Raw genomic sequence first — 26,576 nt, 5'->3', positions numbered from 1 at the left:
ACTGTATTTTCCCACATCTGTCACTGTTCATTCCATTCTGTTCTAACCATAATGGCAGATTGGTATAATTGAAAGAATAGTGAATTGAGAATCAGAAGACTTGGTCTCTCTTCATCTGGATCTGCCACTCATCCCTCTGCAACTTTGGCAAAATTATATACATAACTTCCTTGGGCCTGATTATTCATCTGAAAATGAGATTGGACCAGTTGATCTTAAGGCCTCATCTAGTTGCAAAATTTTGACAGTTAAATTTCATTCCCTTCTGCTATCAGGCTGTGAAACTAACATGAGGGCTATGTTAGTAATGTCTGCAAGATCTAATTTATCTATAAACATAATTTCATGAAAACCTTAAAAGCAAAATCTTACTGATTTTTAGTTCAACTACTGGAATTGGTCAAACATTGACATTATTGACATTGTTTTTTAATAAATAAGTGGGTATGTTTGTATGTATGTGATTATATAGAATAAATCCGTGTGGATTTGACTCTTTCAGACTTTTAACAATTAACTAAATCAGGCAATTCAGCAGTACAGAGAAGATTTTGAAGCTAATGATTTGCTGTCATTAATGTAGATTAGTTACTGAGCTAGGAAATGGTAGTGTTTATTTTCAGTGTAACTGGGCTTCATTGCTTTCTAGTTAGCATCTTTTATGTTTGTTGTGCCATTATTCTGATAAAATTGAATTCTGTACTTTTTCCCCTCTCACCATTATTGTTAATACTAACTTTACATAATTTCCCCCTTCTACTCTCCCAGGGGTGTTTTTGCTTAGTTACAAGCTTATATAAGTGTTTCGTATTTTTAATATAAAATTTAGGTCATTTGATAGTAAGTATGAATTAAAGTTCACCAGCAAAAACAAACATGCAAGAACACTAAGACAGTTTTGAAAATGAAAGGTAGGGATGCCTGGGTGGCCCAGTTGGTTAAGCATCTGCCTTCGGCCCGGGTCATGATCCCAGGGTCCTGGGATCGAGTCCCATATAGGGCTCCTTGCTCAGCGGGGAGGCTGCTTCTCCCTCTGCCTGCCGCTCTCCCTGATTGTGTTCTCTCTCTTTCACACAAATAAATAAAATCTTTAAAAAAAGTAAAAAAAAATGAAAGGTAATGAAGTAGTATTAACACTACCAGATATTTATAAAGGTGCAGTTTTATACAGATTAATGGAATGGACAGAACAGATAGTATAAAAGGATGTAATGCTTAGAGCTGGTGCTGGCAACTTTCAAAAAAAAGGGAGGCCAAGAGACTGTAGGGATGTTTACCTAGCACCATGACTTGGTTGAATTGCTAAAACAATCCTGGAGCTGCCCACTTGCAAAATTTTGATATATGAGCTCATTAATAAACTGTTATTCGGGTTTTCTGTTACTTGAAGCTGAAAATATCCTAACAAATAGAGAAATTTTAGAAAGCTGTTTTTATTAAACTTATATTCCTGTGACAGTTCTGAAATTGTATTTTTTTCCTGTGTCTTCAACTAAAGTAACTAATAATATGTGCATTGGAACATGAGCAAAAATAGAGTTGAGATTAGTTCATGAATTAATGCAATAATGTATCTTCCTCAGGAATTGAAATTACTTCAAAAATATCTCTGTTGTCTTTTTAGCCTCCCTGCAGGCTTTCCTTATGTTACAGATTCTGGTAATCTCCCCCTATTGGGTCAATCAAAGAAAAGGAAAAGAAAAATAGTTGTCCTATTTCAAGTTTTAAAAATGTTAAAGAAAAAATAGGAGAGTTGAAGGATTGTCATTGTGATTTCCTGGAAAAACTAGAAACAAGTTGGCTGTAATAGTTGTTGCATTTTCTTTTTTTTTTTTTTAAGATTTTTATTTATTTATTTGACAGAGAGAGGCACAGCGGGAGAGGGAACACAAGCAGGGAGAGTGGGAGAGGGAGAAGCAGGCTCCCCGCCAAGCAGGGAGCCGGATGTGGGGCTCCATCCCAGGACCCTGGGATCATGACCTGAGCCGAAGGCAGACGCTTAACAACTGAGCCACCCAGGCGCCCCAGTTGTTGCATTATTCTTATTTTGTATTTTCTCAGACAAGTGTTCTTTCAAAATGTGTTCGTGATTAACATATAATCTTGTTTACTGATCTGTTTAATTTTTCTTTGTGAGTCAGTTTATAAAGACTGGTTAAGATTTCTGCCATTCAGTTGAGTTTTTTGCCAGTTGAATCTAAAAGCTTTTAAAATATTATATGCTGCAACTCTCCTATTCTTTTCCCCTCCCCTCACAGCTATCTATTAGAAACCGTTAAATTGTAAAGATAGCCTTTTTTTCTTCTTGGGAAGAAAATTAATACAGAAGACTGTGTTAATAGTTATAACATGTTAGAATGAAAGCTTCTTCTTTGGTTTTGACCTTTAGGTCTTTTAGTTTTTGATAATGCCATTTTTGTTCAACCAGTTTTTATTTCGGTAGAATTATTATAGAAGTAATGCAATGTGCATAATTCATAAAGCAAAATTCAAACAATATGAAATGAAAATTATTTCTGCCAAAGTTGCAAACTAACCTAGGTGGCTGATTCCCTTCCCCAGAAATAAACCCTAGAAAAATAAAATGAGAGGCAACTGGCCTCCAGAAACTCTTTAAATGAAATAGAATGCTGTCTGTCCCCTAAACTACCTTGAGTTAATTCTTGTTCCTTCACTACAGAAACTAGCCTTTACAACTAGTGCCAGAATCCAAAGAACAACATTATGGCAGTGCATAAACCCTACTGGTGTTAAGAATTGGTGAAAATAGATGTGGACTGACCATCTACTCTCAGTAATCCATTTCTCTTTCCTCTCACCCGTCAAGTCCAAGAAGACTGCCTTCTACTTTCCCTGAAGTGTCTAAAGGTGTGAAACCTTTACATAGGGGGATGATAGTAAATAGAAGTGATTAACTGGTTCTTTGTGTCTAGGCTTCACTACCTTATGCCTCTTCCCCCTCCATTTTCCTTAAATTCACTGGAACTGATGCTACTTAAGTCCTGACCTTTGGTCCTCCCTAATAAAATATATCTTAACAGAAAGAATAGTTGATACCTTGAAAAATATTACCTCACAGAGCTATAACTAGACAGTTGAGGACTGCAGCTGTCTCAGAAGAAATCAATAACTGAAAACATATATGATCTAAAGCAGAATTATTACAATAGTTGAATAGTTGAACCAGGAATTCAAAACAAGCATGGTTAATATAATTAAAGATATAAAGGGACATATTAGTAATATGAAATAAGATCTAAAAATCATAAAAACAGAACCAAATGGAAATATTAGATATGAAAAATATATTTGAAATGAAGACTGCAACAAATACTATAAATAGAATGGATATGAATGAATTAATTAGTTGAAAGATTAGAATGAATATTCAGGAAAAATAGGGGAAAAAAAAGATAAAGAGATAGAAAATATAAAAGAGGGGTGCCTGGGTGGCTCAGTTGGTTAAGCATCTGCCTTCAGCTCAGGTCATGATCTTGGGGTCCTGGGACCCAGCCCCTCATCGGGCTGTCTGCTCATTGGGAAGTCTGCTTCTCCCTCTGCCTCTCCCTCTGCCCCCCCCCCCACTCATGCTCGTTCTCTCTCTCTCTCTCTCAAAATAAATAAATAAAATCTTTTAAAAAAAGAAAGAAAATATAAAAGAAAAACTAGAGGATATGGAAAGGAATTGTACAAGTGCCAACATCTTAACAGTAGTAACAGAAGGAGAGAAAAATAAAATTTTAAGAGGGCAAATAATGGAAGAAATAATGGAGGTACATGTGCTAGAATTCAGAAAAGCAAAAGGCCTCAGATTGGTGGAGGAGCTTATAGTGTACCTGACAGGAATAATAAAGGGACACTTACATAGACACATTAAAGTTTGGTTAAGAATATCAAAGACAGGGGCGCGTGAGTGGCTCAGTTGGTTAAGCGGCTGCCTTCGGCTCGGGTCATGATCCCAGGGTCCTGGGATCGAGTCCCATGTCGGGCTCCCCGCTCGGTGAGGAACCTGCTTCTCCCTCTGTCTCCTGGCTTGTGCTCTCACTCTCTCTCTGTCAAATAAATAAATAAAATATTAAAAAAAAAAAAAAGAATATCAAAGACATAGGGAAAATTCTGAAAGATTTCAGAGAGAAAGATGACCTGCAAAGGGAACAAGATGGATGGATGGGTGGATGGACGGACAGACATCAGACAGCAATAGTGAATGGAAAAAAAACAGTAAAGTTAAAAAGTGATCAAGGAAAATGACTTTAAACCAAGAAATTTATATTCTCCTAACTTTCATATGTTAGTATGAAATAAAACATTCTTAGGTATATTTGCCTAGGAAGGTTTGCTATGTGAAGACCCATATTGGAAACCCATTTGGAAGCAAGACTCAGAAATAAATTTAGGAGATGTTAGAAGTATATGATAAGTGGTGATCAAATTATCTTGAGAAAATTGATTGTTGCCAAAAGAAAAACACTAGGACCAAAATTCTAAACAATGAAAGTATAATGGGGGAGGGGGAATGGGGCACCATATATAATTCAGGTATTGTTATTGGACTTATAGGTGAAAAAATACTCTGTATTAAAACTTTTTCATTCCAAATGTCTTATAAAGGCTCAAGATCTAATGGATCTTTTTTTTCTTTCAAGCTTCCTTTTGCTTTCCTGTGTCATCTGTCACTGCCACTGTTTCTCACATCCCATGTCATTCCTTTTCTTGGATTCCTTTTTAGTTTTGTTTTGTTGGAATAGCTCCTCAAAGAATTGTTTCATATGCAGTCATTGATATAAATTTTCATATTTCTGCTGATCCAAAAATTCCTTTATTTTGCCCTCACTGTTGGAAATAGAATTTTAATTCTGTATCTTTTTATATTCCTCAGAATTTTAGTTATTATTCCATTGTATTCTAGCATTCATTGTTACAGATAAAAGGTCTAATAAGTCTGATACTTATTCTTCTGTGTGTAATAACCTGCTTTTTCCCCCTCTCTAGAAGCTTTTAAAATTTTTCTTTTTATTCCTGGAGTTTTAAAGTTTCATTAGGAGATCTCTGCCTCTCTTTTTCTATTTCTCCCACTATCCAAAAGTAGCATTTGGTAAGCCAAAATGGTATAAAGCAAAGAAGCAAGTACCACTTATTTATAAGGAAAAATTTTGAGTCTTCCCAGACCCAAAAAACAATCTCTCTCTCAAACTTCTCTGATATCTGAGGACACATCTTGCTAACTGAGGCACAAAATAAATTGAGCTAAAGCACAGACACTCATACACACAGTTCACAACTGTGGCGGCTTGATGCAGAGGCTGGGTGTAGTTCCTGGGGAAGGTGTGCTGTCTCTGTAAGAGCTCACTCAGAACAAACGCCGAATGCTGTTTCTGTTCTTCACCTTTTTTCATAAAGTGAAAATCCTCAGATTTCTTTCAGTTAGCTAAAACAAGTACTAATACAGATCTTTCATAGAAGCAAAGTGGTGTAATGAAAACTTTCAAAAAGCGGGGAATACCTATATATAAAGGGGTTTTTTTTGTTTGTTTGTTTTTTTGTAAAACATGCTTAGCTAACCTAGGGTTCTTTCAAACAGGACACTTACTTGTTTCTTCCATTCAGGGAGATTTTCTTTAATTATTTTTTCCTCTTATGTTATTTCACCTCTCCTGAGTGTTTTTCTCAGGCAGATTTCTTACTTCAGTGGTTTTATCCTCTGTGTCCTGTAACTTTTCTATAATAATTTCTGTATCTTTTGCTCTACTGGTAGTTTATCATTTTTATCCTACAGCCGCTGACTTCCTTTTACTAGTTAGCTCATTTTTTTTTTTCATTTTGTCATCTGATTCTTTTGGTCATAGTTTTACTTTTTTATATCATATTTTCTATTCCTTTTTATGGAAGCTTGTTCTTGTTTTATAGATGTAATATTCTTTTTACTCTTTACGAAGATAATGAGTTTTTTTTTTTTTAGGTTGTTTCTTTCTGTGATTTATCTTTTCCCATTTTATATGTTTATCTAGGCCCCTGTCTTTACACTGTTGAAATTTTTCTCATATGTGATTCCTACCTATACATTAGAATCTATGAATAAAGGACTACATCTGTTAAGAAAGGTAATCAACAGTAACTTCCTGTGCCTAGGGTAGGCATCTTTCCCAGCTGGCTTCTCCCTTACATAAGACACTGACCAGGGATGTTGTATAAATGCATGGTGCATCTTGTCCACTAGGCTGTCTTCCCTAATATCTGTGTGAAGGTTTCCACCAAAATTTCCATTTCCTCAGTGGGTCCTTACTTAAGGTAAGTGGCTTGTTGCATTAGTTTATAATAAGTCATACATTTCAGGGGCACCTGGGTGGCTCAGTTGTTAAGTGTCTGCCTTCAGCTAAGGTCAGGATCCTGGAGTCCCAGGATCGAGCCCTGTCTCGGGCTCCCTGCTCAGTGGGGAGCCTGCTTCTTCCTCTCCCACTCCCCTTGCTTGTGTTCCCTCTCTAGCTGTGTCTCTGTCAAATAAATAAATAAAATCTTAAAAAAAAAAAAAGTCATACATTTCTGATATTTACGTTTTAAAAGATTATAGAACAGGGGTTAGCACACTTTTTATATGAAGAGCTAGGTGTAAATATTTTCAGTTTTGTAAGCCATACATACAGTATTGCAAGTGTTACCTTGCTATCTTAGTGTGGAAACAGCCACAGACAAAATGTAAATGAATGGATGAGGCCTGCTTTGACCCTAGGCAGGCCGGATCAAGCCACAGTTTGCCAACCCATCTTAGAGAATTCTTAATTTAAAGGCTCAGTATTAAGATGAAATGGAATGAAGAAATTTAAATACAATAAATTTTAAATACAATACAGTTATGTCCTCTACTTCTACCACTAACAAAAGTGATTTCATTTCTTTACTGTTTTATCTTCCAAGGTTATCTGAGGAACAGAAGGGCAGAACCTTGCACTTTAGAAAGCGTCATTAGGAAAATACCAGACTTAACCACTAAAGACCATGGCATGAGGGTTGAGATTATTATTAAGATTAGGTCCATGAGGGGGCGCCTGGGTGGCTCAGTTGTTAAGCATCTGCCTTCGGCTCAGGTCATGAGCCCAGGGTCCTGGGATCAAGGTCCACATCGGGCTCCCTGCTTGGCAGGAAGCTTGCTTCTCCTTTTCCCACTCCCCCTGCTTGTATTCCCTCTCTCGCTGTGTCTGTCTCTGTCAAATAAATAAGATTAGGTCCATGTGCATGTGTGTATAAATATAAACATACTTGTGTTATGTGTGTGTGTGTGTATTATTTTTATCATATTTACTGTGAAATGCATTGGATAGTCTCTAAAATACTCCCAAACAGGGACACCTGGGTGGCTCAGTTGATTGAGTATCTGCCTTCGGCTCGGGTCATGATCCCAGGGTCCTGGAATCAGGCCAGTATCGGGCTCCCTGGTCCACAGGGAGTCTGCTGCTTCTTCTGCCCCTCCTCCCTCTTGTTCTCTCAATCTCTCAATCCCTCTCTTTCTCAAATAATAAAATCTTAAAAAAGAAATGTAAAATATATAATAAAAAAATAAAGTACTCCACAAACAAATTTATTGAATAGGAATGTGAAAGGACACATGAATTTAGGTAAACTAGGAAAAAAATAAATGCCAGATCATTTGGCCCTGCTAAAGTAGATAAAGACAAATGAAGATCAATGTGGCTAATGTCTCCTGCCATAATATTCTGGATTGATTGAAATATTTTACTTCAGTCTGATAATTGTTTAGCATTTTGAGCATATGATGATTGTTCATGTATAAAAGAAATGTAGTGTTGAAACAATGACATTGTATTAGATTCATGGCAATTATGTCATGATCCACAAAATTACATTTCAACTAATATTTCCATATAACAATGATGAGAAAAATTTGCATTTGCTGTGTTAGTGTTTTGCAAATTACTGGATAATGCAGAATGACAATCACTCATTTAGTGGATTTCTTAGAAAAATAAAATATTATTAACTCTGGGCAGTTTGAACCATTCAGGAAAACAAAATGGCGTATTATACCCCACAATGTTTTATTTTTACTTGGAAATTGTGTCATTTCATTGTACGTCACGAACAGATATTTTACATGACCCTGGCCTTATTAAACAAACCTGTGTTTCACTTTCTGTCAAATTCATGTTTTTCCAGGTCAACATTTGAATATTTTACCTCTACTATTAAATTAGAGCTGACTGAGATAAAAAATCAGTTAATTAAAGCATTGACCTTTCTTTCCTCAATAAAAATGATTATATTGCATACCTCTTTCTACTTCTTCCCTCATTGTAGCTCCTTTCTGGTAGTTAGCATTTGTTTATTCTTTCAACAAATAGTTGGGTAACTACTTGCCAGGCATTGGGAACTAAATAGTGAACCGAACTACCTCTGCCTTGTACAGCTTACATTCTAGAGTGGGGAGAATGCAATCAACAGTTATTTATTGTGTAATATAAAAGTTCTGTACTAATGTTAGAAGGTAAGTGCCATGGACACAGGGAGAGAGCAAGGGTGTATCTTTTATACAGTGGTTCTACTCTGTCATTTAACATGAATGTTGTCATCTTATTTTCTCTCTCAATTTATAGTTCCAATGACAGGATTCACACAGAGAGCAACCATTGATCCAGAACTGAATGAAATACATGTCTTATCTGGACTCAGCAAAGACAAAGAAAAGAGGGAGGAGAATGTCAGAAATTCATTCTGGATTTATGACATTGTGAGGAATAGTTGGTAAGGAGCTCTTGTTTGTGTCTCAATCCCAATGTAACATTTATTTGAGGATGTTGGTTTCTTCAAAAGAAGACAGAAGTAGAAGACTTATGCTAATTTGTGATGTCATGCATTTCAGTGTCAGTATAGGCTTACCTCGTTTTATTGCACTTTGCACATGTTTCAGTTTTTACAAGTTGAAGGTTTGGCAGCTTTGTGTTGAGCGTTTCCATTAGCACCATTTTTCCAGCAGAATTTGCTCACTTTATGTCTGTATGTCATATTTTGATAATTCTCACAGTATTTCAAATCTTTTCATTATTATTATATTTATTATGGTTATCAGTGATCTTTGATGTTACTGTTGTAATTGTTTTAGGAGTGCCATGAACTGTGCCCATATGAGATGGTGAACTTAATTTATAAATATTGTTTGTGTTCTGACCATTCTACCAGCCATCTGTTCCCTCATCTCTCTCCCTTTCCTTAGACCTCCCTATTCCCTGAGACATAACCATATTGAAATTAGGCCAATTAATAACCCTACAAAGGCCTCTAAGTGTTCAAGTGACGGGGAGAAAGCTAGTCCTCTTGTGCCAAACAGCCAAGTTGTGAATGCAAAGGAAAAGTTCTTGAGGGAAATTAAAAGTGCTGTTCCAGTGAACCCATGAATGATAAAGCAAAACAGCCTTACTGCTGATATGAAGAAAGTTTTAGAGGTTTGGATAGATCAAACCAGCCACAACATTCCCTTAAGCCAAAGCCTGCTCCAGAGCAAGACCCTAACTCTTCAATTCTGTGAAGGCTGAGAGAGGTGAGGAAGCTGCAAAAGAAAAGTTTGAAGCTAGCAGAGGTTGGTTCCTAAGGTTTAAGGAAAGAAGCTGTCTTGGTAACAGCTAAGTGCTGATGTAGAAGCTACAAGTTATCTTAGATCTAACTATGATCGTTAATGAAGGTGACTACAATAAACAGATTTTCATTGTAGATGAAACAGCCTCCTCTTGGAATAAGATGCCATCGAGGACTTTCATAGCTAGAGAGAAGTCAATGCCTGGCTTCAAAGCTTCAGGGGACAGGCTGACTAACTTGTTAGGTGCTAACGCAGTTGGTAACTTTAAGTTGACGACAGTGCTCACTTATCATTCTGAAAAGCTTAGGACCCTTAAAAATTATGATAAATCTACTGTGCCTGTGCTCTGTAAGTGGAACAACAAAGCCTAAAGACAGCATATCTGTTTACAGTATGGTTTACTGAACATTTTAAGCCCACTGTTGAGACTGAGTGCTCAGAAAAAAAGATTCATTTCATATTACTGCTCGTTGAGGATGCACCTGGTCATTCAAGAGCTCTAATGGAGATGGAGAATGAGATTAATGTTTTCATGCCTGCTAACACAGCATTCATTCTGTAGCCTATGGATCAATGAGTCATTTCAACTTTGAAGTCTTCTTATTTAAGAAATATATTTCGTAAGATTACAGCTGCCATAGATTATGAATTACTCTGATGGATCTGGGCAAAGAAAAGTGAAAATCTTCTGGGGAAGGATTCACCATTCTAGATGCCATGAAGAGCATTCAGATTTGTGGGACGAGGTCAAAATACCTACATGAACAGGAATTTGGAAGAAGTTGATTCCAACCTTCCTGGATGACTTTGAGAGGTTCAAGACTTCGGTGGAGGAAGTAACTGCAGATGTGATGGAAAGAGCAAGAGAACCATTATTAGAAGTGGAGCCTGACAATGTGACTGCATTGCTGCAAGAGATAAAGTGGTTTCTTGAGATGGAACCTACTCCTGGTGTAGACTCTGTGAAGATTGTAGAAATGACAGCAAAGGATTTAGCATATTACGTAAACTTAGTCAATAAAGCAGTAGCAGGGTTGAGAGGATTTACTCCAATTTTGAAAGAAGTTCTACTAATGGGTAAAGTGTTGTCAAACAGCATTGCATGCTAGAGAGAAATAGTTGATGAAAGGGAGTTGATGCAGCCAATTTCATTATACTTGACCCTTGAACAACACAGGCCTTAGGGGTGCCAACCCCCACACAGTTGGAATTCCATGTATAACCTAACTCCCTAAAAACCCAATTACTAATAGCCTACTGTTGATCAGAAGCCTTGTCAATAACATAAACAGTTGACTAATACATATTTTATATGTTATATGTATTATATACTGTGTTCTTACAATAAGGTAAGATAGATAAAAGAATGTTAAGAAAATCATAAGGAAAGAGAAAATATATTTACCATACTGTACTGTAAAAAAATCTGCGTTATAGTGGATCCGTGTAGTTCAAACCCATATTGTTCAAGGGTCAACTGTTTTAAGAAATTGCCACAGCAACCACCACTCTGATCATTTAACAGCCATCAACATTGAGGCAAGCCCCTCCACCAGCAAAAAGATTATGACTTGCTGAAAACTCAGAGGTTGATTAGCATTTTTTAGCAATAAAGTATTTTTTAATTAAGGTATATACGTTGTTTTGTAGACATAATGCTGTTGCATGCTTAATAGACTACAGAATAGTATAAACATAACTTCTGTATGCTTTGGGAAACAAAAGAATTCCTTTGACTCACTTAATTACAGTATTTGCTTTATTGTGGTGGTCTGGAAATGAACCCACAACATCTCAGAGGTGTGTGCCTATATTGGGAAAAGAAGTCAATATTGGTGCCTATGTATACAATTTGTTCTGTGAATGGATTTTACCTCTGAATTTTTCAATTAGTAGATGATTCCTGGTCTGGAAGTCAAGAGAATTGTATTTTAGTCTAGATTTTGCTACTAAGTAGATGTGTGAAATTGAGAACAATGTTTTTTTTAATGTTCCCAGGTGGTCTTGGTTTTGTTTTGTTTTGTTTAAATTCAAGTTAGTTAACATATAGTGCAGTATTGGTTTCAGGAGTAGAATTTAGTGATTCATCATTTACATAAAACACCCAGTGCTCATCCCAACAAGTACCTTCCTTAATGCCCATCACCCATTTAGCTTATCCGCCCCCCCCAACCCACCTCCCCTCCAGTAAGGCTCAGTTTGTTCTCTATATTTAAGAGTCTCTTATGGTTTGCTTCCCTCTCTGTTTTTATCTTATTTTTCCTTCCCTTCCCCTCCAGGTGGTCTTAGTTTTGACAAATTAACTGATTTCAGTAGAGCAGGGTGGGAGGCATTATTTAGTGTTTTCAAACCAGGACCTTTAAGTCACAGAGTATCTCACAGAACTAGTGCTGCACATTTTGCTTTGGAAAACAATGGCCTAGAGAATCCAGCTCAAACATTCTGTGATTACTGCATAAGTGGATATTTTACAAAACAGGAGCTTCAGAGAACTTCCTCCATGCTTGCAACTAAGGAATTTATTATTTCCAAAGTAGGACATTTATTTTAAGCAGTAAAACTGAAAGAAATCTGTGAGTTTTTTTTATTGTGAATAAATAGATGGAATTATCTTGTCTTTTAGACTTTGATTTGAACTTTCATATATGCTGTCTGTGTTTCATAACGTGAAATAGGTTGTTCTTAAGTGAGGTTTTGGATGGACATTAAAAGAATGTAAGAATTCCATTCTAACAAATTCGTACTATTGTGTGAGCATGACCAGAACTTTTAAGATTTAATGTGAGCAAATTTATAAATTTTTTGTTGGAATTAGACATCCAGTTAATTTGCTTGCTAAAGTTCTATTAACATTATGTATGCTGCTAATTTTAGGATAGAATGCCTTAAAAAGCAATGTCTTGCAGGTCTTGCGTCTATAAGAATGATCAAGCTGCAAAGGATAATCCAAGTAAAAGTCTTCAGGAGGAAGAACCATGTCCAAGATTTGCCCATCAGCTTGTGTATGATGAGTTACACAAGGTACCGTAACTATATCGACTTGTAAACTTTCCAAGACCTATAATCTGATAGAATCCCAAAATAAATGTTTCTGATTATTTTTAATTGCCTTTGAATAAAAAGTTATAATATATAGCAGACATCATAGAATATATAGCAGACATTCAATATCATTTCTCCCTAAAATTCCTTAAGAGAATAACCATTTTCCATAGTCCAAAGTTCCTGGCACTTTTGTACTTTGCTTTGTAGCTGCATAGATCAGATACATTGCATGACCTGTTGTTTCTACAATATCAATATCCAACTAAAAAATCTACGGTTTTTAGCATTAGGATACCTTGTCCCATGATATAAAAAAGTATATGTAACTTCTGATTTTAGATTTTCCTATTGTGTAAGAAGTCTTTTTATCTTTATTTTTCCTATGACGTGACGTGTTTTTTCTATTGGCCTCAAAAAAACAGTCCTGCATTCTCAAGTTTTAGTGTCACTAAATGTTCAGGATGGTTTCTTTAAACTATGTCTCCCTTAAACTTTACATATAGTTTAGTGATTGGGCTCAGATTATATAATAACTTATTGACAAAGCTTGTATTCCTTTTATATAGGCCATAGGTGACTATTTAAATTCCGTATCACTTCAGACCTTTAGGTAAATGATACCATAAGAGTGAATAAAAGCCCTTTCTCTTAGAGTCTCCCAGATTAAAGGGTAAATGAATTTTGATCTGTAGGATAGAAGTAATATCGCTATTGTATAACACTGTTGAACATATATGTTTTCAAAACTTCAGGAACTGTTTTAACACTTTGTTTAAGTACAGAATATCACTAAAATTATACCAATGAAATCATTATTGCATTCCTTTTTCATTTCTTTTTTTTTGGTATTGAATAATGTAATATTTTACAAGTTATGTCACAAATTATATGTACCACTTAATATTTGGCAGTAAGCCTAAAGCAAAATTAAGATGCTAAAATTTAAAAGTTCTAGTTACTATTGACCTTCGGTGATTCAACATGTGTGTCAGAGTTTTATTAAAGATCTTGTTTGTTATTATGATCAACACTTGGTTAACTTAATAATCCCCATTATTTGTTGCCCTAAGTAAACTCTTTATCACGGATTAGCTTCTTACTATCGTTGCTTTTGTTTCATGTCTTCCATTGTCAGTATAATTGTGGTAATACAGCTCATTTTAATCTAAAATGCAGCTTAAGGAAGTAGCCACAGTACTCTAAAGTAAAATGGCAGTGAGAAACATCAAAAGAAGCCTTTGTTAGAAATGCAGTAATGTTTTAATTATTACTGTTACACTTTGCTACCAAAATGAAGAAATTTTATTATGACTTCTGTAGTTTCCGGAGTATGCATGCATCTTAAAATGTGGCTTGTTTTGTTTATTTTAGGTTCATTATTTATTTGGTGGGAATCCAGGAAAATCTTGCTCTCCAAAGATGAGATTAGATGACTTCTGGTCACTGAAGTTATGTAGGCCTTCAAAAGATTACTTACTGAGGCACTGCAAGTACCTGATAAGAAAACACAGGTATAAAAATAACTCACTGAAAACTTTGATTTAACATTATCAGCTATTGTTGGTGTTACCTCGACTTTGGAGATAGGGCTTTGTCTTTGGAAATTTACTAATACTACAGTGTAAATACTGTGAAGATCATGACTCTTGTAAATGCCCTTTTATTTTCCTTATTTTTGCTTTCCTCTTTCAAAGGAAGATACAAAGTGAAGATACATATTGATGCTAAAATTTTCTAGATATAGAACAAGGAAATTTTGCAACTGTTAAATGGAAGAAATTTCTATGAAGGTGATGAACCTATCTTCCAGTAACTCAAGGCCTACTCAGTACAAAGTACATCGGTTCTATATTATTGCCATATGCCTAGCCTATTGATAACTTTCTTAACAGTGAATGCGATGATATAGCTGACTAAATTATCTTCCTAATCTGATGTTTCAGAATACAACTTCAAATATGATTTTGGTTTTACATCATTAACTTCGCCATTTAATTGCAAAATCATGTAATCAAACATTTTCGTATATATTTTGTGGGTCATGTTTGCTTTTGAGCCCTAGCAGGTGATGATAAGCTACTGAAAAATGTAGAAAAGCATATCTGTCCTTTTAGTTATTGATAATGTTCGATGGTAAGAAAAGTTTATAGTTTGGAAGAAGTTTAGCCTTTAATGATGATAATAGTTACCATTTATTGAGCAATTTTTGTGTGCTAGATCTTGCATATTATTCCTACAGTAAGACAATTGAATAAGTACTGTTCTTATCACTATTTCATAAAAGAAGAAATGGGGTATTTTTAAATGGGTTATATAATTCATCTAGGGTCACTCAGCTGTAAGCGACACAGCCAGGATATGGTCCTGAGTATTTTGACTCCACCATTCATCACTTCACCACCACCATCACCACTACACATGCATACACATATGTCTGTGTATTTACACATACATGTTTATATGTCTATTATATATATTTATGTATTTTATCTTATATAGAATATAAATACATAAAAATCTCTGGTATAAATTATTAAACTGTTTTCCTTTATCATATCATGTTTACTTACTGTTCCTTTCTCTGCTTTCACAAGTTGTGCTTGAAAGGTAAATTAATAACAGAAGCTAGTTACTTCTGTTACTTTGGCATTACTGCGAGTAATTAGTGTATTTCCTGTAGAATCTACAGGAGAAAGGGTCTGAATCCTCTTGTTGACTGGATGACAAGAGATAAATTCTGTTTTATCAATAAGATTTAAGCTTGAGGTACCTTCAACTAAGGTGTACACTGCTAAAATTTTATTCTTTAGTATTTTACTTAATGTTAGAGTTAGTTTTTCAAGGATGAGACAGAGAGGAAATTATAGTGTTCTTTTTCTACTTCAGATACAGCAACAGGTAGTTGGATATTAAATTGAGCTTTTTAAAAATTTCCTGACCAGGAGCCCATTGGAGATTAGAGGAGATTTTTAGGTACTATATGTAAAGAATTTGAATTCACTTATAAACACTTTCCTCTGGCTTTTAATTTAAAAAAGTAATGTATGGTTAATAAAAAAAAGTAAGTCCTCTCACCCTGCAAAATAATTGAATCATGCATCATCCCGTCAATTGAGAAATAACAACTTACTGTTGTGGTGTGTATCCTTTATATGTGCACACATATATTTTTGTTTAACTGAAAAATAGGGATCATAATGCTTTGAATCTGATTTCTTTCAATGAATGATATATTACAGACATCTTATTACCATGTTAATAAATACAAATACAAATTATAATTCTAATGGCTGCATAGTGTTCTATTTTATGTGTAATTTTCTTAGTTTACTTTTGTAAAATATTTAGATTATTTCCAGCTTATTTGCTATTATAAATAATACTGTAATATTATTATATACTTCCATATGTACCCCTATCCAAAAATTCTGTAGGATATTGGTAGAATTGGTGAATTATCAGTTGCCCTCCAGAAAGTTAATTTGCATTCCTTCCAGAAGTAAGTAGGATTATTCATTTTCTCACAGCCACACCATTGTGAGAATTATTATTATTATTTTTATCTTTGACGATTGTTTTTCTCCTTTGAAAATATATCAGTGGGCACGTGAAATGACAATTTGTGGAAATCTGAAATATTATATATTATGGCATGTTTAAAGTTTTAAGTACAAACACCATTGTTAGTGACTTGTGCTGGTAAAAGGCATAAATTAAGGAATGTCAGTGGATAAAGAATAAAAGATAATAATCAGTAACAAATCATTTAAATTTTAAATATATGATGACAAACTCTAGCAAATTTTGTGAGGATGAGAATGGTTCATAAAATAGTGACTGAAGCTGAGAGGCAACAAGTTTGTGTGATGGGGCAAAGAAGCAGCCTTTGAAATTTTCTACCATGGGAAAAGAAGTATGCTAGCTCATCTCAGAACTGAAACCAGAAAAGCCCTGAAAGGAGAATTTAAGAACGTTTAAAGACCCTATCCATTTATATAGAGTATTTTCTTTTTTTTTTTTTTTTTAAGATTTTATTTATTTATTTGTCAGAGAGAGACACAGCCAGAGAGGGAACACTAGCAGGGGGAATGGGAGAGGGAGAAGCAGGCTTCCCTCTGAGCACAGAGCCCGATGGAGGGCTCGATCCCAGGACTGGATCATGACCTGAGCCGAAGGCAGACGGTTAACGACTGAGCCGCCCAGGCGCCCTTATATAGAGTATTTTCATTTAGAGTAGTAATAGTAGCATAAAATTATGGAATACAGTATTCTTTTCTGATTGTGATTACTTTTTGACTTCAGTTTTAGGAGCTAATGTCTTACATTGGAAAAAGTACTAGACCTGAACCTTGGATTGATCTTTAAGCCTTGTAACTTCGTCTTTCTGGAGATCACTTTGCTCATGTATAAAATGGCCAGAACAACCACCTATGGGTCTTTATACATCAGTGAAACTTCATTTATTGAAGAAATATTTATTAAGCACCTACTGTGTGCTAGGTATTATCCTAGGCTCTGTGGATATGTCAGTGAAGAAAATAAGCAAAAATTCCTATCCCCAAGTTTCTATCTTATGAAGGAAGACTAGCAGTAAACATAATACAGAATTTATATGTTAATAAGTATTATGAAAAAGAACTAAAACAGGTTAAGAACTATTTTGTACAAGTTAGAGAGCTGGGTATGTGATTTTTAAATAAGAATATTAGGGTAGACCTCACTGCAAAGGTGAATAGTGACCTAAAGAACACAAGGGAAGAAGGGCTACCTAGGTGGCTCAGTCAGGCAACCGACTCTTGATTTCAGGACTCAGGTCATGATTTCATGGTCATGAGATCAAGCCCCACATCGGGCTCCGTGCTCAGTGCAGAGTCAGCTTGAGATTCTCCCTCTCCCTCTGGCCGCCCCCCCAACTTGCATGCGAGCTTGCCCTCTCTCTCTCTCTCTCTGAAATAAATACATAAATAAATCTTTTTAAAAAAATAAAGAATATGACAGAACGAATCATGTAGATATTTGAGAGGAAAAGTGTTCCAGATAGGTAATAGACAAGGCTCTGAGGTTAAAAATATGCCTGGATTATTTGAGGAATAAATTGAGGAGAACAGTGTGGTAGAAGTAGAATGAGTGAGGTGATTGTGGTAGGAAATGAGGTCAGAGAGATAAGAAGGGGACAGTTGGTGAAGGGTCTTTGGCTTTTACTCTGAGTGAAAGGAGAGCATTGAAAGATTTTACGTAGAGGAATAACACACTCAGATTTCTCTTTTAATAAAAACCATTCTAGGTTTTCTTCCAAAAGAACTGAGTAAAAGGTTGAGATCAAGAAAGCCCAGTAAGATTCTGGATAAACTTTGAAGATTGCACCAACAGAATTTCTTGATGGGTTGGATATGGGTATGAAAGGAGAGTAGTCAAGGCATCCTGAGAATCTTGTCTACTACTAATTTGAACTGATAGTCAAAGGCCCATTTTATTTATTTACTTATTTATTTTTATTTTTATTTATTTTTAAAGATTTGATTTTTAAGTAATCTTTACCCCCAGTGTGGGGCTCAAACTCACAACCCCTAGATCAAAGAGTCACATGTTCCACTGCCTGAGCCAGCCAGGCGCCCCTGGCCCATTTTAGATATTTGAAAAGACATAGACTTTTTTTTCTACCAACGCTTAGATGAATTCAGGAGTTTGAGGGACATTGCTACATTGCAGGCAGAATAGATAGAAGTTGCTTTATATGAATTGAAATAGAGCATGAGAATTACCTTTTTAATTTAAATTTCATATTAAATTAGATACCTAGTGTTTCATTCTGTGGGACCTTACCCTATACTGCTGGGCTGGCTTGTTTATTTTCATTATTATTCTTATGGAAAACAGTTACGTATTCTATTTAGTTAAAATATAAATTTGGAAGGAGAGAAGTATACTGTATGCCAAGAAATGTGTCTTTGTTCTTAATGGTACCATGCAGTACAGTAAATAAATACCACTATTATTTTTCCCTATAACATTCAAATTTACAGACTTATCAACAATTTGGGGTAGAAAGGAGCAAAAGAAAAACTTTTTAATAGGGTTGATTCCTGTTCCTCTAGGTACAGGACACAGTTGTTGGCTGAAATAGAATTCTAGACTGCAGACGTAAGTCCAATGATGAGTTTTTGCAGGCCAAAGAAAGCTTAGAAAAAAGAGAGAAAACACACCTTCTAGGAAAATGGATCTCTTGACTGGATCTTAATAGGATGGTAGGTGTGTTGGTTAAGTTATTTCAGGAAGTAAAGGATAAAGACATTCTTAGGATATCTCACTAAAAGAGAAGTTATTATGAGAATATCCAGACAATTCAGGCATTGCCTCAACCTTTGAACAGTGAGGCCTAATGAAGAATTGTTCAGGGTCTTAGAACAATTCTACTAGCAAGGAGTCACTATAGTCGCTTTCCTTATAACTGAACCTCTGTCTTTCTGCTGCTTTTTACCTGCTTCTCCTGTTCTCCTGATTACTCCAAATTCTGCTTTCCCTCAATCTTATAGCTTCCAAAGACAGATAGACAGCTAGATAGGTACGTGTGGCTTTGGTAAATAAGTAGGTAGATAGCTAGGAAGAAAGGAAAGAAAAGAGGGATAGGAAGGGAAGGAATCTACCTACCATCTCATGTGTTCTATTTACTGACTTCTATGTTTTGTGTGTCTTTTATGTCCTTGTGTATCTCACATTCAGATTCTCTAAGAGAGTATCTTCTTAGAGAGGGCTCCCTGGGGAGAGTACCCCTATTGGGAATAATTCTGCCAGGCTACTTTATAAACTGCTGATCAAGCTTCAGAGGATTGCTTTTGTCTCAGGTGCCAAAACTGGTCTAACCCATTTTGGACAAGATGGTAGAGTAACATGACCTCTGCCTAAGGAGCTCTCTCATCTGAGGGCTTGAAGGCTAGCTGACAGGCCTGGTACTATCTGATACAACAGAGCTGTAAAATTTTGCTAGTCTTTGCCCTGCTTGAAATACAGGTACTCTATCTCTGAGATTAGCTCTAAAGACAGGAAATTATTGATGCCATCAGCCTGAACACCATTGTGAAAGGCTCATTATTTTCCTTTCCCAAGTGAAATTAAATGTCTTCTTTTCTTTCTCTCTGTACAATATTTTGAAAAGCATACCAACTTATTACAAATAAATCCATATATAATTATGCCATAACAAAAGATTTAAATAGATAAACAGTCCCAAGCAGATTTTTTTTTTTCTGTTAGAGAACTAACTCATTGTTTTCTTTTCAGCTTTGGAATCAGATGGATCTGTGTTTGATTCTACTTCTGCCATTTTTTAGCTCTTATCTTGGCCGAGTTCATTCTGAGCCTCAGTTTCTCATCTGTAAAAAATGATAAAGTTTATTGTCCTCAGAGTGGGGGTAAATGCAGTAATATACGTAAAATACTCAATACAGTGTCTAGCACATAACACGCTTGATAAGTAATTGCTACAGTTGTTTTTGTTATTGACTGAGACAGGAAATCTTATTAAAAATATTTAATCAATTTAAAATATATATTTTTTCAGGGGCGCCTGGGTGGCTCAGTCGGTTAAGCGTCTGCCTTCGGCTCAGGTCATGATCTCCATCCAGGTCCTGGGATCGAGCCCCACATCAGGCTCCCTGCTCAGCAGGGAGTCTGCTTCTCTTCTTCCTCTGCCTCTCCCCACTGCTCCTGTTCTCTCTCTCACTCTGTATCTCTGTCTCAAATGAATAAAATAAAAAAAAAAAATTCTTTAAAATATATATTTTTTCAATCAGTGTTAATGATAGAAAAGAAACTATACTCATTTCTGTTTCTGAAGTACCCATTAGGCACCTCTGGTGGAATGTATATTACACAGATCTAACCAGGTATTTTTATTTTAGCTCTACTTGTTTTTTATGAAACATATTCAGCTCTTTTGCAGTTTTGTTATATAAAATATTTGACATGTTCACTATGTTTCGTAGTTGATTTAATCTTAGCTTGTAGTTTTAGAGGAGGGTAGGAAGTGCTCCCTCCAGTCTCTAGCACCGTGACGCCTGTGCCCACCTGGCATTACCATTACTTCTCCGGGGCAGTGTTCGCACTTCTGGATTCCCAAACACAGGTTTTTGTTAGATACCCGCAATGACTCCTCAGACACAGAGTATTCCACTGCAGGTCTGAATGACATTTCTGATGTTTTCTCATAACTCCAGACAATTATTATTCTTGTTTACATTTTCTAGGTTTGAAGAAAAGGCCCAAATGGACCCCCTTAGTGCTCTGAAATATTTACAAAACGATCTTTATATAACTGTGGATCATTCAGACCCAGAAGAGACAAAAGAGGTAAAAACTTGCTGTTTTTTCTCTTAGATGTTTAAAGGAAAATGAGGAAAATATGATGACACTAATAATTTTTAAAGTAGCCCAGAGCAGATGAAATAAAAATTGAATAGGCTTACTTTCATGTGATGATAAAAGGTTCAGGTCACACAAAAAAGCCCTTGATCCTTTCAGAAAAGGATTCTCAGGTTTAAAGTTTTAGCTTAGACATTAGTTTTGTGTGTTGGGAAGGAAATAGAAATTTTTACTTCCGTAGTCCCATGCTTCTTTCACTTAAGGATTACATAATGGCTCAATATAAACTTTTCTCTTGATACTCCAAAATCCCGTAAGAGAAGAAAGAAAACTCTCCTCTTTTAGAAGAAGAAAGTGAAGAGAGGTTGGTAGGAGTAGAATCCCTGCTACCTTGATATTTAGTTATATGAATGTCATAGCAGAATAGTTCAACTACAGTCTACTGACTTCTTTCATCAGGAGTCCCTGACCTTGAGAAATTAGTAGCAGATAATTACTTTTCAGGGTTTTTTTTCTTACTAATACTGGAGGGAGAAGAGAAGATGTAATATTTTTAGGGCATATTTGCTTATCTACAGTGTGTGAATACACCTGCAGTGGGTTTCATAGTCTGACAGCCTGTCTTCCTACTAACCGCTGAGATTCCTTGTCACTTTTAACTTTTGCCAAGCATCCTTGTGCATAGTTCATCTAGCAACATCTGAACTGCAATCCATTTTACCTTCCACTCACAGAATTGGTACTGATGATATATAGTTCTGTCCCTACTATCTATTTCCCTGTTCTGTTGCTTTGCTTTGGCTTTGCAATAGCAACATCAAGCAGTGCTTTTTTCTTGTTCAGCAGTGACACAGGTTTCAGATTTAATGTCAAATCACTTTCAGGTACCAGGTTCGTTGTACTTTCCAGCAGTAGAGCTTGCATTTCCTTGGCACCAAAACAAAGAGATTCTCTTTCATAGTTGCCTACTGTGAAATAAGTCTGATTGCTCTTAGTCAGTTTTGGTTATAACCCTTCCCTAGGAGGAGAATCAGTTTTAGAACCACCACCCTCCCCCCTCCGAAGGGGGACAGTTAATTGTCTCTCCTTGAGTCTTCAATCAATTCATGATACTATTTGAAATGGTGAAACTGTCATAGTTTTGCCAAGTAGCAGAATATGTTTGGTTTCATCTGTTATGGCTTATAACTGAACATAGTTGTCATTTTTACTAGACCATGCATTTGAAAGTTATAAATAGATTTCCTTGTGTTTTCTCCATAGTCTATCTAAAATGGCTCTAACCTGGGAACATTCATTTTTCTCTTATTTTTTAAAACCAAACCAAAACAAAATATTGCAAAGTAAATAAATTCAGCTGTGTGAACTGCAAGTAGGCCAAAGAAAACAGACAGTTTGTTCTTAAAGCTAAGCTAATGGGAAAAACCAGGACAGGGAGGTATCTCAAGTTCAAACAGAGACATTTTAAAAATTTTGGTAGCAGGTTTCTCTTTTTCTCCTCTCCTCTGTAGTTTGAAATTATGATTTTGTATGCCACAGACTTCCATTTTTTAAAAGCTTTATGTATCGAGTTGTTTAGCCCTCATAGCAGTTAGTTAAAGTGGTGCAGTGCGTGTGTGTCGGCATCAGAATTGCTTCAGAGACTTCTTCAAAACAATACCTCACCCTAAGAGTCTCTCATCTGCCCTTATGTGACAGAAAACACTGCTGACATTGAGGATTACTGGTCTGTAAGATTATTATTTTGTTTAAAAATGTGTAAATGGATTTTGTTTTGGGAAAAGAAATCCTTTGGTGACAGTTCTAGGATATATACTTAGAGTATTTGTTAGTAAGGCATATAGATCTTCACTTTCCTTATAAGATATCATTCCACTTATCAAAAAAGACCTTACTATTGTTTACTGCTTATTTTTGTTCTCTCGGTATATTTTACAAAATTTATTATATTAAATGATTGTATCAGCAACTAGAAGTGGTTTTTAGATTTTTCTCTTTTTTGGGAGGCCAGTTATCATGATGATCATCATCATTGTGCCTATTATTGGAAAAATGATGATGGACTACCAGCTGTATGCCAAATAATGATTTTTTGCTTTCGTCCAGTCTCCAGAACGTGGAATCTAAATTGGCAATGAGCTGCTGATAAACCCTATGAAAATGATATTTTTTTTTCTAGAAAAGGCCCGAGACAAGGTTGCCTAAATTAATTCTGCCGTTTTCAGAGAAGATTCTATAATAGAGAAGGAATGAGAAAAACAAGTTTTGAGCCAGTATTACACATTTTGTATTAATTACGTTTCTGCTGAGCTTCCAAAGTACTGGTGTCATTCATTTAACAGATGTGTATTGAGTCCCTACAATATGCCAGGCATTTTTCTAGGCACAGGAAATATATTGGTGAACCAAGCAAAATACCTGCCTGGGTGGTACTTATTACTAGTGGTGAGAGATGATAAACATATTAAATAAGCAAATTATGTAGTACATTAGTAATGATAGGTATTATGGGAAAATTAAAGAGAGATAAGAAGGGTAAAGAGAGATCAGAATTAGAAGGGGTGAAAATTGGACAGCTGCAGTATTAAATAGGATGCTCTTAATAGGCCTCATTTAGAAATGATATGTACACAAAGACTTGAAGGGTGTGAGGAAGTGATGTAAGTAGATAATTTGGGCAAGATAATTCCTGGCAAAGGGAGGGTTAGAACAAAGACCCGAGGGTGGGAGCATCCTGGCTTTGTTTAGGAGAACAGCCAGGAGGCCACTGTGGCTGGAGTAGAGGTAAGAATGATGGGAGTAGTCACAGATGAGGTCAGAGATTGGGATTGGGAGACCAGATTGTGAATGACTTCCTAAGTCAGTGTTAGGACTTTGGTTATTACTCTAAATGAATAAGTAGCCAGGTCAGGGTATTATGTGATCTGCTTTATGTCTTACCTGACTTAAGATCACTAAAATCTAAGATCACTCTGATTGCTGTATTGAGAATAGACTAAAAGAGAGAGTAAGAATGGAGGCGGAGAGACCTATAAAAGAGATTGTAGAAATCTAAGCAAGGGATTATTGTAGTGCACACCAAAGTAGCAGCAGTAGAAATAAAAGTAAAGTAGATCAGATTCTCAATGTATATTAAAAGTAGAACCAACAGTGGGAATGCAATCTGGTACAGCCACTATGGAAAACAGTAGGGAAGTTCCTCAAAAAGTTAAAAATAGAACTACCACACGATCCAGCAATTGCACTACTAGGTATTTACCCAAAAAATACAAAAACACTAATTCAAAGGGATACGTGTAGTTTGATGTTTATAGCAGCATTATCTACAATAGCCAAATTATGGAAATAGCCCAAGTATCCATCAGTACACACACACACACACACACACACACCTGAATATTACTCAGCCATAAAAAAGAATGAAAACTTGTCATTTGCAACAACATGGATGGAGCTAGAGAGTATTACGCTAAATGAAATAAGTCAGTCAGAGAAAGACAAATACCATATGATTTCACTCATATGTGGAATTTAAGAAACAAAACAAATGAGCAAAGAGGGAAAAAAAAAAGAGGCAAACCAAGAAACAGACTTTTTTAAGTACTCTCTACACTCAGCGTGGGCCTCAAACACACAACCCCAACTCTAGAGTCGCACGCTCTACCGACTGAGCCAGCCAGGTGCCCCAACAGACTCTTAACTATAGAGAACAAACTGATGGTTACCAGGAGGTGGGGGGGTTGGGGTTAAATAGGTGATGGGAATGAGGGAATGCACTCGTTGTGGTGAGCACTGGGTGATGTATGGGAGTGTTAAATCACTATATTGTACACCTGAAACTAATATTACACTGTATGTTAACTAACTGGAATTTAAATAAAACTTAAAAAAAAGTAATAACAACAGAATTTTATGATCGATGGGATGTAGGGTTTGAAAGAAATGACTCCAGAGTTATTAGCCTGAGTATATGGAGCTATTATCAACTGAAATAAGAAGTGCCTGGGTAGACCCAGTTTGTGGTCATAGATGGGGGCTCCTGACTGGGATCGGGTGTATAATGTTGGATATCTCCAGTTTGAGATGCCTGTGGAACAGCCAACCTTATACGTTGAGGTGATAGTTGGATATTCATGTCTGGCTTTATTCAGATTATGTAATATCACTTGGTACCTGTTGTACGTATCAGGCCAGTACATATCAGTTCCACTTAATCAGATTATTAAAATAATAGTTTTCACCCTGTCCTTTTGTATGTAGAACCAGTGGGTTTATCTTTCACCTTAGAAGTCAGAAAAGAGGAACAAATTAACCCTCAAATAAGTAGAAGATAGGAAATTAGTGAAATAGGAAACAATAGAAAAAAATTTAAAAAGTGAAAAGTTGGTTCTTTGAAAATGTGAATAAAATAGCAAGACTTACAAAGAAAAAAATAGTGAAAATATAAATTGTCAGCATCATTATGGACCCTATAGATACATAAAAAGGGAATAAGGAAATATTACGAACAGCTGTCAACAAATTCAGCTACTTGATGAAATGGACAAATTCCTTAGAAGACACAGCAGAACAGACACAGGAAGAATTAGAAAATCTTAAGGAACTCCGTATCAATTACAGACATAGACTGAATTTGTAATTGAAAACTTTCTAACAAAGAAAACTGTAGTTCTAAATGGCTTTCTCAGTAAAAACCCAATAAAAATAGTACAAGCAGAGAAAATTACAGACCTCTTGTGAATGTAGATGCAAAATTCTTAATAAAATTTTAGTTACTTGAATCCAGCAATATATAAAAAGGTTTATGCACAATGACCAAGTGAGGGTTTATTCTAGGAATTTAAGGTTGGTTTAACATTTGAAAATCAGTGATACACCACCCTGACAGAATAAAGGAGGAAAACCACAGATCATCTCAGTAAGTGAAGAATAAGCATTTGACATGATTAAAAACCCATTCATGATTAAAAAAAAAAAAAAAATCTTAGCAAACTAGAAATGAAACTTCCTAAATCTCAAACAGGGCATCTATGAAAAATATAACAACTAGTGCTATACTTAATTGTAAAACTCTTTCCCTAAAGCTTATGACAAGGAAAGGATGTCTGCTGTCAGTAGACACCCTCTATTCAGCATTGTGCCAGAAGTTGTAGCTAGTGCCATAAGAAAAAGAAATAAACAGCATATGGATTGGAAAGGAAAATTGTGTGTAGATCACATTATTGTGTACATGGAAAACCCCATGTAATCTACAAAACAATACTAAGATAAGTAAATTTAGCAAGATTACAGAATACAAGGTCAGTAGAAAAAAAAACAATTATTTTTATATTAGCAATGAACAATTAGAAAATGAAAATTTTAAACCTGTTTATATTAATGCCACAATAAATATGTAGTAATAAGTCTGTTGTAAGAAATAAATGGAGAGAGATACCACATTTTATGGATTGAAAGACTAAGAATTGTTAAGATGCCCATTCTCCCCAAATTGGTTTTTAATTTAATGTAGTCCCTATCAATATTATGGCAAGTTTGGATTTCTTTGTTGTTGTTGAAAAAAATAGGCAAACTGATTCTAAAATTTATA

At 35.6% G+C, this 26,576-nt stretch overlaps 1 protein-coding gene across 6 annotated transcripts in view; it reads left to right on the top strand.

Moving 5' to 3' along the window:
• The window catches only part of MKLN1 (muskelin 1), a 313,020-nt gene that overhangs the window by 272,387 nt on the left and 14,057 nt on the right, over window positions 1–26,576 (top strand). For all 6 annotated transcript variants that reach the window (XM_032401559.1, XM_032401556.1, XM_032401557.1 and 3 more), the window contains 4 exons: window positions 8,607–8,754; window positions 12,490–12,604; window positions 14,000–14,139; window positions 20,872–20,974. In XM_032401559.1, the coding sequence (XP_032257450.1) occupies window positions 8,607–8,754; window positions 12,490–12,604; window positions 14,000–14,139; window positions 20,872–20,974 (506 nt within the window). The remainder of the gene's footprint in view (window positions 1–8,606; window positions 8,755–12,489; window positions 12,605–13,999; window positions 14,140–20,871; window positions 20,975–26,576) is intronic.

Source organism: Phoca vitulina, unplaced genomic scaffold (genome assembly GCF_004348235.1).
Source record: "Phoca vitulina isolate PV1807 unplaced genomic scaffold, GSC_HSeal_1.0 scaffold4, whole genome shotgun sequence".
NCBI lineage: Eukaryota > Metazoa > Chordata > Mammalia > Carnivora > Phocidae > Phoca > Phoca vitulina.
Note: the sequence above shows the minus strand (reverse complement) of the source record. Positions and strands in the feature narration are given on the sequence as shown.